The sequence below is a fragment of the Cavia porcellus genome, unplaced genomic scaffold (genome assembly GCF_034190915.1).
Source record: "Cavia porcellus strain 051 isolate PalLab524CR breed Dunkin Hartley unplaced genomic scaffold, mCavPor4.1 scaffold_1, whole genome shotgun sequence".
Lineage (NCBI taxonomy): Eukaryota > Metazoa > Chordata > Mammalia > Rodentia > Caviidae > Cavia > Cavia porcellus.
In genome coordinates, this window is record NW_026947484.1 from 189,181,295 (window position 1) to 189,200,099 (window position 18,805).

Below are 18,805 nucleotides of genomic sequence, written 5' to 3' on the forward strand. Positions count from 1 at the left end.
AGCTAGTGTTTACAACACTGTAAAAACAAAAACAAAAACAAAACACCACAGTTATGTTTTGTTTTTTAAAAAACAGGGTCTTGCTATGCAGTTCAGACTGGTCTCACACTTAGAACTACCTACCCTCTTGCCTCAGCCTCTGGAGTGATGGTGTTACAGGTGTGCACCACCACACCTAGTGGTCTGTCTTAACAGACTTGAAAACTACCCCAGAAAGGGGATTCACATATGACACATTTTGATCATTGTCTCTCCTGAAACCAGAGGGACACCAAAAGTGAATTTGTTAGTGTTCATTTATTGAGTTTGCTTTTAGTAAAATAAGCTAGAAGTACGCTTCTTTGTCTGTTGAATCTCTAATGTCTTCCATTTAAAATAATCTTCATACCAAACTCTAGGTTTCCACAGAGACAATAACTAGGCCTCCTCTCTCTCCCATTTTTTTCTCTGGTATAAAGAGATCTAGACTGCTTTGCAAGGGAGGGAAGAGCTTTGAAAGAGGGCACTTTTGGGATGGCTGGTGGGGTTTAGCCAATAAAACCCCTCTCCCAATGGAGATCCAGAATAAACCAAAACTTCTAATCCCTACTTTCTTAGTATTTTCCAAGTCCAAAAAGGCTGCTAGCTGAGGAGGGAAGGCTGGGCAGGCACTTGTACAACTGTGCCCACAACTCAGGAAAGCATTTGGTCCAACAAAGAGTTAGCTCTCTGCTCCAAGACAGACAGTTTAACTTTTCAGGCTAAATTCACATTTTTCATTCATTCATTTTTACCGCTCATTCTCCCCAATTAAAATTGCTTTTTCTCAAGTATCAATATAAGGCAAACAGCTAAACAAAGCCACACTTCCTAACTCTTGTATTTGTTGACTGAAGCTTTTTACTGAAAACTCTGAACTGTACTGCGGTCCTATGGTCTTTCCTCCCTTACATTCTTTCCAACTTGCCACTCTCCCAACTACTCTGAATTAAGTACTGAGTTATCAATCAATTCCTTTATTTAGAAAGTAACACAATTGCCACAGTAAGTAAAAGAATCAAAAAATGTATCCGTAACAAGGCAATTCCTACAGTCCTTATAACTGCCATCATTTTGTGCCAATGTTCAAACTTACTGGGCTAGTAGTTTAAAAGAACGTTTTCAAAACAGAAAAGCTTTATATTGGTGGTTCTCAAATGTCTTTATTATCTGAACCATTTGCAAGAAGGAAACACCCTTATCATACTGGTTGATATACAAAAAAGGAAATGTTTTTTTCCTTTTGGTTTTGGAAACCAAACCCAAGTTCTTTGCACTGGGTTTCTTTTTTTTTTTTTTTTTTTTTTTTTTTTTTTTGTCTTTTTCCTTTTTTATCGGTACCCGGGATTGAACTCACAACAAGGCAGGCAGGCGCTTATGCCTGCTGAGCTAAATCCCCAGCCCCTTGCACTGGGTTTCTAAAAAAATTTTTTTACCTCAGAGCAAAAGAAAGGAACAATTGTAAAAGGCAATTTGGCAGGAGAAAAACCTCTGAACCATCTAAAGGAATGCTTAAATTATGATCTAAGCAGACATTAACAATGAGGTTGTAAACTGGGTGTGTATGTGCTTGTAATCCTGCCTCCAAAGCCGAGGCCGAGGCAGGAGGGTCACTACTATGGTGAGGCTATCACAGCACTACAAAGTGAGACCCTGCCTCAAAAACAAAACAAAATGAAACAAAAACCAATGAGGTTGTAAAATAGTAGAACAGTGACAGAGAGGTAAAGATACTCACATTATTATTATTTTATTTTTTTGTGGTACCGGGGATCAAACTCATAACCTCGAACTTGCCAGGAAGGCACTTAGGCCACTGAGCTAAATCCCTGGCCCTCATTGTATTAACTTTTAAAAAGGTAATCAGAAATAGTGGTACATGCCTGTAATCCCAGGATTTGGGAGGCTGACGCAAAAGGATCACAAATTCCAGCCCAGCCTGGGCAACCGAGCAAGATCTTTTCTCAAATAATAAAAAGGGATGGGTATGTAGCTCAGTGTAAAGGCCCTGGGTTCAATTTTCAGTACTGCCAGGGGCGAGGGGTGACAAGACAGCACACACATGAACCAAAATTTGCAATAAATAAAATAAAATACCTCGATGGGCTGACTACTCATCAAAATGTATAGAGGTAGGGTGTCTGTGTGATTTCTTCTTTCTGCATATCTATATTTTGGCTTATCTGTATCTAATTTTTCTCCAACAAAGACATATTATTTACACAATGGAAACACCCCAATTAGTTGCTATGCAACCAATTAGAATGTCCAATTGAGTTCAAAATTATATTACAGTTAACAATAGATATTGGGAGGGGGCAAAAAAGGAAAGCACAAACTACAAAAAATCTAATTTCTTCTCCTGATGAACTAGGACTAACAAAGACTATTATTAAAAGTGTATGAAACATTGCAGCCTAGCATGGTGGCAGCAGGCTGTTGACCACGGAAAGCTCTAAGAGATTCACCACCACTGGTCCAGCATACAGCATTCTGTTTTATATGGGCTTAGACTTTTTTAACCCTCAGAAAGAAACTACTTGGTTAACTCTGAATGACAAATTTTAACAGTGTATTAATATGAAAGCTAGTTGTCCCTAGATACAGGTGCTCACAGTAAACACAGCACTTTCACTTAATATAATGGAAACTTCATAAGAAAGAGAAGATATTACCAATTTTGGAACACATCTAAATGTGGTTTGTATCTTGCTACTGCTGGGCATGGTAGCATACGTCAATAATTCCAGCACTCTGGAAGCTGAGGCAGAAACGACTGCCAAAGGCTGGATGCCACCCTGGGTTACATAGTGACTTCAAGGCCAGTTGAACTACATAAGGAGACCCTGTTTCAAAAAAACAAAGTGTCTTGCTACTGCATATCAGCACCTTCTCACCTCACAGACTATACCACCGAATTTTTGTGGTACACAAAGTATGTTCCAGCACTGCACAATTTATTCTCAACAGCCCAGCATGATGGCACACACTTATAATCCTAGCACTTGGGAGTCTGAGGCAGGAAGATCAACCAAGAGTTTGAGGCCAGCCTGGGCCTCAGGCTGTCAATGTGATGTCAATGACAGCCTAAATTACATAAAGACCCTGACTGGAAACAAAACAGGAAAACCGATTTATTTCAACAAAGTTTACAGAAAATATTTCATAGCTCTGGGAATGCAGTTCATAGCTAGCTCACACTTAGCACACATGAGGCCCTTGGTTTAACCATAGCATCAAAAAACAAACCAAAACCAAAACACATTTCCTATTCTTGCTTACTACATATGAGTGGTGGAATGGTAACCACTCTTACTTTAAAATGAGAATAGTGATTTACAAGTTTTTAAACTTAGAAAAAATTGTTATTTATGATCCCTCCCATGGGGAAATAAGCATATCTGTATTTCTAAGAAACAGGAGCACAGTAGCCTATGAAATGAACCTACTGCACTCATACACTCTGGACCAAAAAACACAAGCTATTATGAAGTGTTAACCTAGGTCTTCTAACCTCAACATAAAACACAATACTCCACAATAAAAACCTGTGACTTTGAAATCAAAGGTCAACTATGCAATACACTATCCTATATTTCAGAGCATCCATTTCAAACCAAAATAGTGCATTCCATGAGACAGTGGGATTTTCCTGTTTCCCCAAATGACAAAGAGTATGCAGGGGCCCACAGATCAAACCTAACTCATTAACAGCCTAGAGTATTAACAATGACTTCTGTAGCCTCATGTAAGTATTTTATACCATACCATGCAAAAGGTGTAGTGTGTCTAAACTGATTTTAAAGGGATCATCTTGGAACTTTACATTTGCCTTAAGGCCTATGCCCTTGTGCAAAAACACTTTAAAACTCCTTGTAAATTAAAAAAAAAAAAAAAAAAAAAAACCGACAGCATTTGGATTAGGGATACAGCTCAGTGAAAGGCCTGCCAAGTGTGAGGTCCTGAGTTCAGTTTCAATAAAGCGGAGGAAGTCTACAGCATTTTTTTTCCTCCGTCAAGTTTTAGGTACACCTTTCCTATAGACAGACAGGTGAGCCTAATTGTCAGAGGTTTCCCTCCCACTATTCCCACTAGCTTGGTTACCTCTCAGGTCACCCTCTAACCAGGCTGAGTGCAACAGGCATTTGGTGCTCCTATGGTCTAATTCTCCCAGAGGGTAGTGGCTACTTCCCGTCTGTGTATACTGGTTTCCCAAATCCTGGCATAGTGGACTTAAATGTTTAATAAGCTGGGTGTGGTGACGCATGCCTTTAATCCCAGCACTTGGGAGGCTGAGGCAGGAGGATCATTCCAAGTTCAAGATCAGACTGGGCTACAAAGTGAGCACATGGTCTGCCTGAACCGCGTACCAAGACCGTCTCAAAAAGACAAAAATTTAGTAAGCTAGCCGGTTCTCAAAGCCAGTGGCGTCCAACACAGTATCCACTACTTGTTGCTTTGAGGCGCTCCAAATGCATATAGAATGAGCCACAAACTGATTCTTTACTTTTAATTAGTCACATGGGTCTGACATGTTTTTGATAAGACAGTTGGAAAAATTAACATGCATACATTTTTTAAAGCAATATGTTAACTCATATACTGTACAGAACGCCAGGCCAGCTGTATTTCCAAAGAGAACAAAAATCTAGGAGCATTGTAATGAGTTTTTAGACTCAGCAAATGTTAAAGAACCCAAATTCTACATTTAATTTTGTTTGGTCCCACAGGTAATGGAATCCAAAAGAACTTACCACACTTAGCTATAGCCCCAGCCCTAAATTCTAAATTTCAGCATTCTTAAGAGCCACGTATGTACTTTCCCTACGCGAAATTTGGATGCATGCGGTTACTGCGTATATTGTACGGAAAAATTTATAGGTAAAACTCGAGGTGAGAACCCAGCTGTAAGTGGCTCCCGAGACGTCTAACCACTGACTACCCAGCACGTGGCGGGCACAAAATGTCTGACTGCCGGCCGCTGGGAGCGCGCGCCCCAGTCCCGCCCCCCCCGGGCCCGGGGACCGGCCGCCGCCCCAAAGCCCGGCGGCTGCTGAGGCCCAGGGACCAGGACACAAAGCACGCGGGCTACACCTGGCCTGCAACCGCTTAAGTTCGCAACTTGCTAACCACCGCCACCTGCGGGCGCGAACGGCGGCCTCCTGCTGGCCAGGGCAGACGGCCGCTCCCAGGCTCCCCAAGGCCGGAGAGCCGCTCCCTCGCGAGGGTCAGGCGGCACCGAGCCGGGGGAGGCGCGCTCGTCCCACCGCCCGCCCCGCACACGCGGTCTCGAGCACGTGCGGGGCTGAAACGCCGAACGCCGCGCGCCAGGCCAGGCGGAGGCCGTCGCCCTTTTAAGAAGGGGAGGAGGCCGGCTGTGTCCCCGCAAGATGAGCCGGCGACGACCGAGCGCGGCTCCACCGCTCCCGCAAGAGCGAGCCGAACTGCGGCGGCCAGGGCCGGCTCATCCGGCGGAGGGAGACGGCACCCGCCAACATGGCGCTGTGGCGCGCCTCAGTCGGCGCGCGGGGCCGCCGCCCGCCCACCCCGAAGGGCCAGGCTCCTAGGTCAGGGGCCCGCGTGCGGCGGCGCTGCCGCCGCCGCCGCGGAGAGGGGAGGGCGCAGCGCCGCGGGTGTACTGGGGCCGACCTGCGGCGGCGGCCGTCAACAAGGCCGAGAGCTTGAAGAGAGTGAGGGGAGCAGGGTACGGAGTTTTATTTTTAGGCTTCAAAAATGGCGGGAACCGCGTCCTTTTTTCAAACTTGGCCTCGGGAGGGGAGGCGGTTGCGCCACCTCCACCACCCCTCCCCCGCCCCGCGCGCCAGGCCGCGCCCGCCCAGGCCCCAGCGCCCACGGGGCTGCGCGGCCCGTCTAAAGGCAGGACTCCTCCTGGGCCCCGCCAGCGCTGCCCACGAGGTCCGGCCCCTGGGCTCCCGCCCGCCAGCGCACTTCCTCGCAGGGCCGGGGGCGAGCGGAGCCCGGTCCGGCCGGCGGGGGCAGGAGGAGAGGTTCTCGGCAGGCCCGGCCGCGCATCCCGGGAGGCTGCAAACATGGCTCCCAGCGTTACACAACCCCGCTCCCTCCCTCCCTCGCCGCCGGCCACACACACACGCACTCCCTCCGCGAGAGGACCCGGGCGGGCGAGCAGCTCAAAGTTTGCTTTCCCCCACCCGCCGCCTTCCGCGGGCGCCAAAGAGTTAATGCCCGCGCGCTCGCTCCCCCCTCCGCACCGCCCGCCCGCCTTCCGCGTCCAAACCCGCGAGCTGCGCCCTTCCCCGCGCCGCGGCCGGCGAACCCGCGCCCCGCAGGTGGCCACCATTACGTGCAAGTCATCGGGGGCGCGGGCGCCCTAAGGGTTCTGCTTACAGCTGCCGGGGTCCGGTTCCTCAGCTCCAGGTGGATCCTCTTCTTCATGTCCATGTTCCCTCGTCCCCCCTCTTCAAACTTAACTTTCCGCGGCGGGGGCGGAGGGGGGAGAGGCGTCCCGGCCTGCGCGGCGAGGGCCGTCGGAAGGGGTCTGCTCGCGGCAGCGGTGGCGGCCGGCGTGTGCCGTGCGAGAGGACGAGCGAGCGGAGCCCCCGGAGCCAACTTACTCGCGGGAGCGGGGAGAAACCATGGAGGGAAAAGGGGGCTGGAGTGTAGCGCTGGCCTCACTACCGCCGCCCCCGGCCGCGGCCCTGCACTGCGCTTAAACCGGCGACGCGGCGCAGCGGCTGCTCGGCTCCACTCGGGCCCGCGCGGCGCCGCTCGGCTCGGCGGCTGCGGCTGCAGCAGGACTGGCGGGAGGGGGCGGGGCGGAGGCTGGGACTGCGCAGCCGGGGCGGCCGCCCCCTCTCTCCGCCGCACGTGGGGCGGCTGATGTAAGACCTTCCCGCCTTTGCGCCCGCTGCGGGGTCTGCGGGATATCGCTGGGGGAGCCCACGGGGTCGCTGGCCCACGTCCGTCCGCAGAGGCGCCCAGAGTCTGCCCGACGAGAAGGAAAGACTGCTTGGGCAGAGGTTTTGGGAGTCACCTCTGCGCCACCCCAGTCGGGATCCTGAACCCTTGGCCGAATGACGTCGGAAGTGCCACCACCAGGACCCCGGCTCCACGGCGTCGTCGCTGCGGGCCGGAGTTGAACCGCCTGGCACGGGCGGAGTAGGGGGCTACTCCTGTAGGGCCGCCCCTGGCCAAGCCTTCCAACAGCCACCAGGGTTTCGAAGGATCTGTGTCGCGTCTTTCTTTTCCTTAGCTTTTTAATTTGAGCTCAGGAAGGAAACAACTAGGATCTGTAATGAGGCTTCAGTTTTTCCGCCCAGACTTTTAACTCCTTAGGGTACCTCTATGAGTGTAAATTCTCAGTGGTCTTCGTTTGGATCAGGCCTGGCAGGCAGCCTTTGTCATTGCGGGGCTCGAAGAGTGCTCGAAGAGCACCAGGCTGGGAAGAGTGCTTTGCAGACCATGGGTGAGCAACCTTAAAATTAAGCTCAGCTTAAAGAAGGTAACTACATAGTGTTGTCACATCAGAGACCCATAGACATAAGGCCTAAAAGAGTGAAAAGAGAATTTTAAAAGATCCTGTGTATTAATCTAAGATTCTAAGGAAGCTCCTCATCCCCTTTCCCATCTTGCCTTAGTGTAACCAGTCCAGTCAGAATTTTAAACCAGTTTATACCAGTTTTTAAAGTGTTCACCGAGCCGGGTGTGGTGGTGCACACGTGTAATCCCAGCACTCAAAATGCGGCAGGAGGATTACCTAAATTCCAGGCTACCCCGGGCTACATCCTGAGACCCTGTCAAAACAAAAACAAACAAAAAACCCCCAACACTTCAGTGAATTAACAAAGAGGAAGGTTTTTAGAGTTATGGAAAAGGCAAAACTTTCCAGTGTGTAGCTTCCTAACTTCATTGCAGTCTTAACAGACAAATTTAGGACAAGGGAATATGACAAGGGTGTGTTCTCTACAGTGTCACAAGAAGTGTGTAACTGTGGTCCTGGGGATCCTGGAGCTGTGCACTGAAGCTTTTACAAAAACTACCAAGTCACACCCAGAGCTAACAGGCTGTTATTTAGCATCCTAGGGCCTTGATACATTGCTCATTTAATCTCCAAATAACCTGGGAAGTAGGGTAATCACTGAACAGATAAAGAACTTGATAGACAGCATGGCCAACAAGAGGTGGAGCTCCAGGTCAAACCCAGATTGTCTGGCTCTGAAGGCTGTTGTCTCTGCCCGACAGCAGTCAACCTGGCCTGCAGTCATAGTGTGGAGCTCCTGCTTTGGGACAGTAGGTTGACAACAGCTGCAGAGGGCCTTTAATACTAAAAAACATGCAGGTATCGTCTTGCAGATGAAGGAAAGATACTGAAGGAACCCTGACTGTACAAGTGTGTGCTCACGGGAATGGGTAGTAAGCTGGTAGCTTGATTTAGGGGAGGTTCAGGACACATTTCAAGACCCTGCCCTCTGTAGGGCACTCTGGGAGATAAAAGGACTCTTTGCCAGTGTGGTATATAGCTTACAAGATACATGTATGTCTTATAAGACTAAGCTACAAAGTAATTAATAAACATAGCCACAATGCCCAGCAAATAAAAAAAAAAAGCAAAAGAGCTAAAAGAGGAGAGACACAGACAGGGCACTGTGCCGCCTTACACAGCCGGTGCTGGCATGCACCTCAGTGAACAAAGAGCATGTGTTCCAGTGACATGCTTCTTTGTCAGGGGCTTCACTGCCAGAGACATAAATAACACAGGCAGAACAGGGTGTGTCTCACTGCCCTGCCAGAGCCTATGGGACTTGTCATTCCAGAGGCTGGAGGGGCTCTGGTTTTAAATGTTGTACTTAACATTATTTGGGCACGTATATCTCTATGTGATAAAGACCCAATATATAATTTGTATCTACTTTGCAGTTATTTAGTCCATGGATTTATAGCCTTGAATAAGGGCCTGAAGGGACTAAGGAAAAGTGAAAACTGTTAGGGAGGATAAACTATGGGGAGATTTCTTTTTACTACCATTGATGACAGTATTTGCCCAACAAGTATAAAAATATCTAGTAAAGCCAAGCTTTGACCCTCCATTGAGTCTTAAAACTACCTGGTAATCAGGATCTGTGTGTATGTGACCACTGTAAGCTGGTTTGTAACTCCTTGGACCTACTCCCCACACCAAATCCTCAGATGACTCAAACTTTAACAGACTTTGTGGCTGTGCACTAACTTTAATCTGAAAATGAGAGGAAAAAGCCCTGCCCAGGCTTTGGTTTAACAAGCCTACAAATTATTGGAACAGAACGAACACATTTTCTTTTTAGTAAGAACAGCATATGCAGGTGATACATAATGTCAGGACAAAAATTAGTATTCTTTAAATACTAAGTATTGCCATTCTTTTCCTTTCACCATACACATGTATATATACTGGTAAGAAATTTCCTCTGGGCCAGGGATGGTACCATATGCCTGTAATTCCAGCACTCTGGGAGACTGAGGCAGGAAGATCTTAAGTTTGACCCCACCTGGGCAAATTAGCAATTTAGACCCTATCTCAAAAGTAAAATGTAAAAAGGGGCTGAGACATAGCTCAGGGTGAAGCCCTACATGAATCCCCACTACTGCAAAACAAAGACTTTGAGTTTTTGCAGTGTAAGTGTGTATAACTCTGTTTAGAGCAGTGAGGTAACAAATGTTATTCACTGAAAGATCTACCTGCTCGGATGGACTGTGAATTTATACAAATATTTCTGACGATGGGAATGGAGAAGAGAGGGCTGGGGGTGTAACTCAATGGTAGGGCCCAAGGTCTACCTTGTGCATGCCTGTGGTAGCATGCCCACGGTCCAGGGGTTGATCCCCAGCACTGAAAAAAGAAAGTGGAAGAGTAGGAGCCCGTCTCTGGAACATAGTAGATACCTTTAAATGTGTTGTGTTGAAAAATAATGTCATGTGCTAAAAATTACTATGTAGGCAATTTAGATTATAGACACAAAGGAAAGGGAGAAGCAAATATTGAGGTGAAAATGTATTAAGGAATGAGATCCTATTCCTCCAACTGCATAGGCCGCTCCAGTTCCATTAAAAGGCTTTGTCGGGACCCAGGTTCCTTTCTACGCTTTGACCAGCTGTAGGTGCCAGCCTTTCTGGTGCAGCGTAAGAGAGCTGACTACCAGGAGTCAGGTCTGATGTTTATGAAGTACCGTCTTTATACCAGGGACTGTGGTGAGACTTTTGTGTGTGTTGCCTCACAGTTAATTCTGGCAAAGCTCCCTGAGACAGGACTGCAGTCCATCTTAGTGTGTAGGAAAGAGGCAGAAGGGAGCCAAGTGGGTTTGCTACACATAACTAATAAGAAGCTGGATTTCTCTGTCAAGAGGCTTCCTGTGATTCGTTCTCATTACTTTGATCCACTAGTCCTCACATCTCTTCTGAAAAACCATCTTTTCCTTGTTTTAAGAAGGAAACTAAGATCTACATGCACCAGGCACAGTGGCACACACGTGGCACTGGAGGGATGGAGGAAAAAGCAGGAGAGTCACTGAGTTCAAGGCTGGACTGAACTACAAAGTGAGACCCTGCAGAGAAACACTCACACACACACACACACACACACAAAGTACACGCACTAACTTCCCAGGATGAATTGAATGTAATCATTGTGGACGACAAACATATGCCAATAGCAAAGTGTATAAAATTTAAAAAGTCTATCACTCAGAAAAATAAAACAGGACCAAGATGAAGCTCAGTGTTAGAGCACTTGTCTAGTATGCCCAAGATCAATGCCTTTTTTATTGTATTGTTTGTAATTTTTGTTCTGTTTTTTGTGATGGGGTCTCACTGTGCCATTCAGGTTGTGCTTGAACTCACTGTGTAGCTCAGGCTGGCCTCAAACTCAAGTGATCCTCCTTAGCTTCTCAAGTGCTGGGATTCCAGGCGTGCACTCCTACCTTGATTTTTCCACTTGTGAAGACTGTGGTGAGAGGGGAATGCATTCTTTCACTTACTGCCTGTGTGCTGTTGGACAGACCCCATAAGCTCTCCGGCCTCAGGCTGTTCATCTCATTAATTAAACGTGATTATGTAGGCGAGGCTCCTCCCAGGCCCAATGCCTGGCACACTCCTTTTGGGCCCTGCCACAGTCTGTAAGCCTGAGTTCTTCACTCCCTAAGTCTGGAGCCTCAGAGCTCACTGGCCTCCTCCAGAATTAGCAAGCTGTGACCATCAACCTTCCACCTGTCCTCCATGCTGAGGATAAAAGGACTCACCCAAACCAGTATAAGTGACTCTCCAAGGAGTCCAACTCATCTGTTTCCCAAGCCCTTAGTCTCTCTTGAAGAACTTGAAACATGCCCCTGAGCTAGACTGGAAAATCGCTGAGTGCCTCTTACTCCATAATTAGCCAGCACCCCTCCCATCTGGACCTCTGCAGACTACACAGGGGTTCCCTTGTCTTCACGGATTGAAGACTGATCTGAGTTCGTCTCCTGCTGATTGAATACCACCATCTGTTCTGCGGCTCACCTCATCTGCCCCTCCCCAGCCAGGAGCGCCTCAGCCAGAGTGGGTCTGTCCTCCCTCACTCTGGACCCTGGCACAGCTGAGGCAGCCGGTTGCGTGGTCCATAATTTGCTAGTGTGTTCTTGGTGGTTCTCTCTCTCATTTGCGTGCTCTTGCTCTTGCTCTCTATTGGGAACTGAATTCAGGCTCTGTACTTGCTAGGAAAGTGTTTAACGAGTAAGCTACAGGCTCTCAATCTTTTAATTATTATATTTTGAGAAAGGGTGTTGCCAGGTTGCTCAGTCTGGCCTCTAGCTTCTGATCCTTCCATCTCAGGCTCCTGGGTAGCTGAGATTTCAAGTGTGCGTCTTCACACCTCGTTTCATTAGGCTGTTTGATAAAGGCCAAATTTCCAAATATCCTTGCACTCTAATTCCTTAAAAATCAGGGAATCCTAGCTTTTGGTTTCTCTTTGTGTCTACGTATGTATGTATTATAGCAATCTTGGAAACTAAAACAGAAAGAAGAAAATAAAAATGACTGCCCCTGGCTAAGCTCTGCTTACATTTTTGTGTCTGTTCCTCCAGTCTTTTTCTCTGCACACATACGGCACTTTCTCGAGTCTCAGATTGTGAGAAGCATCAGTTCAATAACAGCTTTTTTGGAGCCTGGAGGGGAGGGGAACCTACTGCATCAAATATTTGTATCAATTATAAGAGATGCCCTTATTTCAGAAATAGTAAGAAGTGAAAAAACTATCATAGTATCTAGGAAATACTGTATATAACACATTTTAAATATTTTTCCAAAATAGGATGATAACATAACCTGCCATTTTCAGCTAACAGTGTATTTTAAATATATTTCCATGCCACTGAATAGTCTTCTGTAATATAGATTCCTTGAGAATATTCTTTTACAAAATCAATTTGTGTGTGTGTGTGTGTGTGTGTGTGTGTGTGTGTGTGTTATTGGGCATTGAACCCAGCACCTTTGCATTCAGCTACATTCTCGGCCCTTTAAAAAATAACTTTTTTGAGACAGTCTTACTAAGTTGTTAAAGTTCCCAGCTGGCTCAAACTTTCCATCTTTCTGCCTCAGCCTCCAGAGTGTTGGGGTTATAGTTGTGCACCGCCATGTCTGACTGAAAATTTCTTTTTCTGAGTACAAGAACAAGAAAATAGATGGTATTGCCTCCCTAGTATGCAAAGCTGAAAGAGTAAATATTATAAATGTATATTAGTTTTAGAAATAATCTCATGTTAGCCTTCCAAAGTTTTTCCTTCCTTTTCAAAATTGTTTTAATGATTTCAAGTCTTGTGGATTTTCATAGAAAATTGTTATCTTGCTGGGCATGGTGGTGCACTCCTGTAATTCCTGCACTTGGGAAGCTGAGGTAGGCAGATTGTTGCAAGTTCAAGACCAGCCTGGGCTCCAAAGTAAGCCCAAGGCCAACCTGAACCACATAGTGAGACCCTGCCTCAAAAAGACCAAAAAAAAAAAATTGTTATCTTCAGTGTTTTACCTTAAAATGTTTCTGGAAAATTTGAATTTCTCTGTAATTTTTTTTTAGTTTTTTGTATATGTCTTGTAATTTTCATGGTGAGATTTATCACTCTTTTGTATTATAATACTGTTGTAACCAATGCATTTTGTTTTTGCTTCTTACCGTGAAGTGGAAGTACAGTTGCTTTTCAATAAATATTTGTAATTAAAAAAAGAAAAGGAAATACATGCAACATCAAGAAAAGGATAAAGGATAAAAGGGCACCATGCCCCTGCTGCCATGAACTAAGTGGTTCCTTCTGCACCCTTTGCCATGAAGTCTCTGTCCTGAACTCGCTGGTCACAGACTGGACATCTGAATCCAGCATCTGGGCTGAGCCAGGTGCATGGCCTTTGTAGTAAGTCAGTGCTGGGGATCAACCCAGGAGCCTTTCACATGTGAGGCAAGTACTCTATCACAGTCATACCCTCAGCGCTAGCCCAGGCTTTTCCCTTGACTTTTAGACTCGTACATCTGACTGACTACCCCTGGCCACAGGTAGCCATCCCAGAAGTACATAGAAGGAACAGGCCAAGTCATTATGCCCACTGGAATTGTCAAGTCTGCCCTGTTCCCTCTTTCCTGAAGAACCGACAAATTAAAGGTACATTGAGGCAGAAGGCTTGAAAAAATGGTGGCCAAAGAATAGCAAGGCTGTGCAGACTGTGTTTTGAGATGGAACTTTTTAGAGAAAGATAAATGGCTACACGTATTCTGATACACAAAACACAAACAGGCACCAGAAAGACAGCTTGTCTGGACTCTGTTTGCCCACGGATCCCAGCAAGCTCTGCAGTCGCAGTCTGAATGGCAGTGGGAGATGGCAGTGCCGCTTGAAGGACTGGCTAGAGCAGAAGGTGACCAAACTGTGACTCTGGTCATGCTGACAAAGCCTGGGGCCAGACCTGCAGCCTGTCTCACTATAGACTGCCCACGTTTGATAAACAAACAAATGAAAGAAAAAGAATAAAAAAATCACATTACCTATAGTGAACCACTCTTAAACATTTCTGTGGAATTTTTTAAGCTATTTCTCTATGAATGTATATGCATAATGTAAAATACATACTTGTATGTAAACAGAAGTCTGCTATAAATGGAATTCTGTAAGGCTTTTTTTTTTCCACTTAGCAATAGATCAGGGATTGTTCAAACCCAGTAGATCTACTTCATCTTTTTGGGGGACAGGATGATGGTGTGGGGTTCAAACTAAAGGCTTTCTGACTTGAAGTTATACTACAAAGCAACTGTAGAAAATCAACATGGTATTGGAATAAAAAGAGCCGAAGATCAATGGAATAGATTAGAAGATACAACAACTACAAACACACTCAACTACCTTATCTTTGATAAAGGGGCCAAACAGGTTCACTGGAAGAACGACAGTCTCTTTAATAAATGGTGTTGGAAAAACTGGCTCTCCATATGCTAAAAACTAAGACTACAGCATGCCTATCACCATGTACTAAATTAAAATCTAAATGGATCAAAGATCTGAATATTAAAACAGAAACACTAAATCTATTGGAAGATAAACTGGGTAAAAACCTTGAAGACATAGGGGTAGGTAGAGAATGCATGAACAGGAATCAAACTGCATGGGAAATACTTCCCCAAATCAATAATTGGGATCACATCTTATTAAAAAGTTTCTGCACGTCAAATGAAATCTCCAGCATAGTGAAAAGAAAACCCAAAAAATGGGACAAAATCTTAGTGAACTGTCCCTCAGACAAAGGACTTCTGTCTAAAACATATAAAGAATTAAAAAAAAATTAGACCCCCAAAATTCAAAGACCCAATCCAAAAATGGGCATCTGAGATGAATATACAATTCTCAGATGAAGAAATACAAATGGCAAACAAATACATGAAAAAATGTTCATTACCATTACTCATTAGAGAAATGCAAATTAAAACCACACTGAGATTCCATCTCACTCCTGAAAGAATGGCCAGGATCAAGAAAACTACCAACAACAAATGCTGGAGAAGCTGTGGGGAAAAAGGAACTCTCCTGCATTGTTGGTGGGAGTGTAGACTGGTGCAACCATTGTGGAGGTCAGTTTGGAGATTTCTCAAAAAGCTGGGATTGGAAGTCCCATTTGTTCCAGCTATTCCACTTCTAGGCATATTCCCAGAAGAACCGAAAACATCATACCACAGTGATATATGTGCACCCATGTTTATAGCAGCACAATTTGTAATAGCCAGATCTTGAGAACAACCTAAGTATCCATCAGCTGAGGAATGGATAAAAAAGATGTGGTATGTTTATACAATGGAGTACTACTCAGCTATAAGGAATGATCATATTGAGATATTTATAAATAAATGGATGCAGCTTGAGACCATACTCATAAGCGAAATAAATCAAACTCACATGTATAAATACCGAATAGTTTCCCTAGTGTAAGATATGGTAAGAATACATAAAAGTATGTGGTAATCATGATTCCCATTATATTGCTTTGAAGCCTTTAATGTTTTCATTCATTAACTGGAATGGTTTTATTCTGGATTGTTTGATTTTATTATCTGTGATGGTGTGAACAGCTATTTTGAAGAAAACATGCTCTACCATGGAGGGACACCCATGGCCTTCTTAACTTTATTTTGAGACAGGGTCTTGGTAAATTGTCTCGGCTCACCTCCAGCTTTCAATCCCAAGTATCTAGGAGTATAAGCATGAGTCACCACTCTTGGTGTGTACATCATTTTAAAAGATGAATCATATTTATTGTATGGACACAATATCATTTATTCACCTGGTATCCTACTAATAAACATTTAAGTTCCTTCTCACTATTATATATAATATCTTAATGATAAATTCCTTGAAATAAATTCCTAGGTACACAATTATCTGAATGAGAAGTATACACATTTCAAATACCCAAATTGCCTTCAGAGGCTGTATTGCTTTTTATATTCCCATTAGTAGTGTAAAGTCTTCCTCTCATCCTAGCCTCAGCAAAGAATTATTACTTACAAAACCAATTAGTTTACTTTCTTCTCTTTGTTTTCTTTTGGTTTGGTTTTTTGAGGCTCAGGCTGTCCTTAAACACAGACCCTCCTTCCTCAGCCTCCTGGGTGCTATAATTATAGGTGTGTGCAATCATACCTGGCTCCACCAATTAGTTTTCAAGGAAGTTGCCAAAATAATTCAATAGAGGAAAGAAAAGTCTTTTCAACAGATGATACTGGAACAATTGTTTATCCACACTCACAAACATGTGGACTTGGGGCTAGGGATTTAGCTTAGCAGCATAAGCGTCTGCCTGGCAAGCACGAGGTCACAAGTTTGATCCTTGGTACCGAAAAATAATAATAATAATGTGGACTCCTTAACCTTATAAAAGTTAACTCAAAATAGATTATAGACCAAGAGTTAAAGAGATACGATTCAGAAGAAAACACAGGAATAAATCTTTGTGACCTTGAATTGGCAAAGCCTTCTCAGATGAGTCACCAAAAACAACCAGCCAAGGAGAAAATAGATGCTATACTTCATCAAAATTAAAAATGTTTGCTTTTCAAACGGTAACTTTAAGAAAGTGAGAAGAGCTGGGTGTTGTTCATGCTTGTAACCCAGCACTCTGGGAGGCCAAGGATCACAAGTTCAAGCAGTTTAGCACACTCTTGCCTCAAAATAAATAGATGGAGCTCAGTGTGAAGGCCGTGTGTTCAATCCTCATTACCTGCCAAAAAACGTGTGAAAAAAAATGCACATATTTACTCCTTAATGACAACGAGTTACAACCTCATACCTCTGTGCATTGCTTGCAGGAATGTAAAATGATGTTTTATTTCTTAAAAATTCTATTTATGTAGGGGAGATACAGGGTCTTTCCTTGTCATTCAGCTGCCTCAGCCTTCTGAGTGCTGGAATTACAGGCATGCACCACCACACCTGGCTTGGTGCAGTTGTTTTAGAAAACTTTTTGGCTGTCTCTCAAAAAGTTGAGCGTAGACTCATCACCTGAACCAGCTGTTTCACTTTTAGATTCTGTAAATTCCCAAGAAATTGAGAGTGCATGTCAACACAAAATTTGTATGCAAATGCTTGCAGCAGCATTAGTTGTAATAGTTATAAAATGGAAACAACCCTGAATGTAGATAAACTGGTAAGTGGAAATTGGCATATTTATACCATGAAATGTTATTTGGCTACAGAACAGAATGAAATACTATTGACTCATGGTACAACATAAATAAACCTCAAAAACATGCTCAGTGAAGCAAACAGGATACAAAAGGACCATACATTGTATGGTTCCATTTAATGAAATGTCCTAAATGGAAAAATCCATAGAGGCAAACAGTAGATTAGCAGTAATGGGGCTAGGAGCAATAAGGCGAGACTGCTAAGGAGCACGGGGTTTCTGTTTCCCTTGTTATCTCCTCTTCCTCTTTTCCCTACTCTCCTACCCTGCTCCTCCTCCTTCTCCTCTTTTCTTTTTTTGTCAGTACTTGGGGTTCGATCTCAGGGGCTTCACACTGAATTACATTTCCATTTTTTGTTTTAAATTTTGAAGCAAGGTCTTGCTAAATTTCCCAGGCTGGACTCACACTTATAATCTACCTGCCTTAGTGTTCCAAATAGCTGGGATTGCAGTTATACATATATGCATATAGGTGGAGTTTCTTTCAGGGACAGTGGAAGTGCTCTGGAATCTAACAGGTGATAACTGTATTACTCCATGAGTGTGCCAAAAATATTGAATTGTGTAGAAGTGTTAACTTCATGGTATGTGAATCACATCTTAACAAAGCTGTAAAAACTTTTTATCAGCTAAGTTAGTTGACAGTGATATTCTTTTGTTAATTTGTACTTCTTTATAGAACACAGATTTTCAGATGTTTTAAAGACATTTATGTTTCTTTGTAAGTTGCTGGTTTCATGTTTTGTTGGAACTTTGAAATCATTTATTAGTATGTGCTCTGTACATATCACAAACATTAACCCTTAGTCTGACATATGAGCATTCAAATTTTTGTTTATTTTGTTTTTTACCCCCACCAGTTCATGGCACTGGGAAGTAAACAGAGTCTCATCATGAATGATAGGCAAGTAGTTTCCCTCTAAGCTACATCCCTCCTCTTTTTTTGTGTGTGTATACTGGGACTCAAGCTCAGTTCTTTGCACTTGGCAGGCAGGCACTGTGTCACTGAGCTATATCCCCAGCCCCTACATCTTGTGTTTGTTTGTTTGGTTGGTTTTTTGTTTTAAGACAAGATCTCACTATGTAGTCCAGGTGATACGTATTTTTTTTCTAGTACCTGGGATTAAACCTAGGGATACGGTATCATTGAGGCCTCTTTTAATTTTTTTTATTTTGAGATAGGATATTGGTAAACTGACCAGATGGAGAATAAATTTAGAGATGGGAGCAGCTGAGGCTAGAGTCTTCCATTTTTGGTAACCAACTCTGTAGCAGTCCTGTTTGACATTTAACACTGCCAAGGTGTTACTCTGAAACTAGTGAAATTTAAACTGGATGTGGTAGTTCATGCCTATAATCCTAGTACTTGGGAGGCTGAGGCAGGGGGATTGCCATGAGTTTGAGGCAAATCTGAGCTACATAGTGAGTTCAAAACAGCCTGAACTGCATGGCAAGATCCTGTCTCAACAAGCAAACAAACAATTCATGAAATTTAAGTTACAAAGCAAGCAGTTTGGCAGGGAGTCTGTGCCTGTGCCTGTATCTTCAAGTATTTTCTTATAATAGTTTCAAATTTTTTGGCACTATACTTAGG

At 44.3% G+C, this 18,805-nt stretch overlaps 1 protein-coding gene across 2 annotated transcripts in view; it reads right to left on the bottom strand.

Moving 5' to 3' along the window:
* The window catches only part of Anp32b (acidic nuclear phosphoprotein 32 family member B), an 82,596-nt gene that overhangs the window by 19,931 nt on the left and 43,860 nt on the right, over positions 1 to 18,805 (bottom strand). The window contains exon 1 of one of the 2 annotated variants that reach the window (XM_063224928.1): positions 6,385 to 6,753. The exons of the other annotated variant lie outside the window; for it this stretch is intronic. Within the exon in view, the coding sequence (XP_063080998.1) occupies positions 6,385 to 6,438 (54 nt within the window). The 5' untranslated portion in view covers positions 6,439 to 6,753. Of the gene's footprint in view, positions 1 to 6,384; positions 6,754 to 18,805 lie in introns of those variants that run through there. 2 annotated transcript variants of the gene reach the window in all.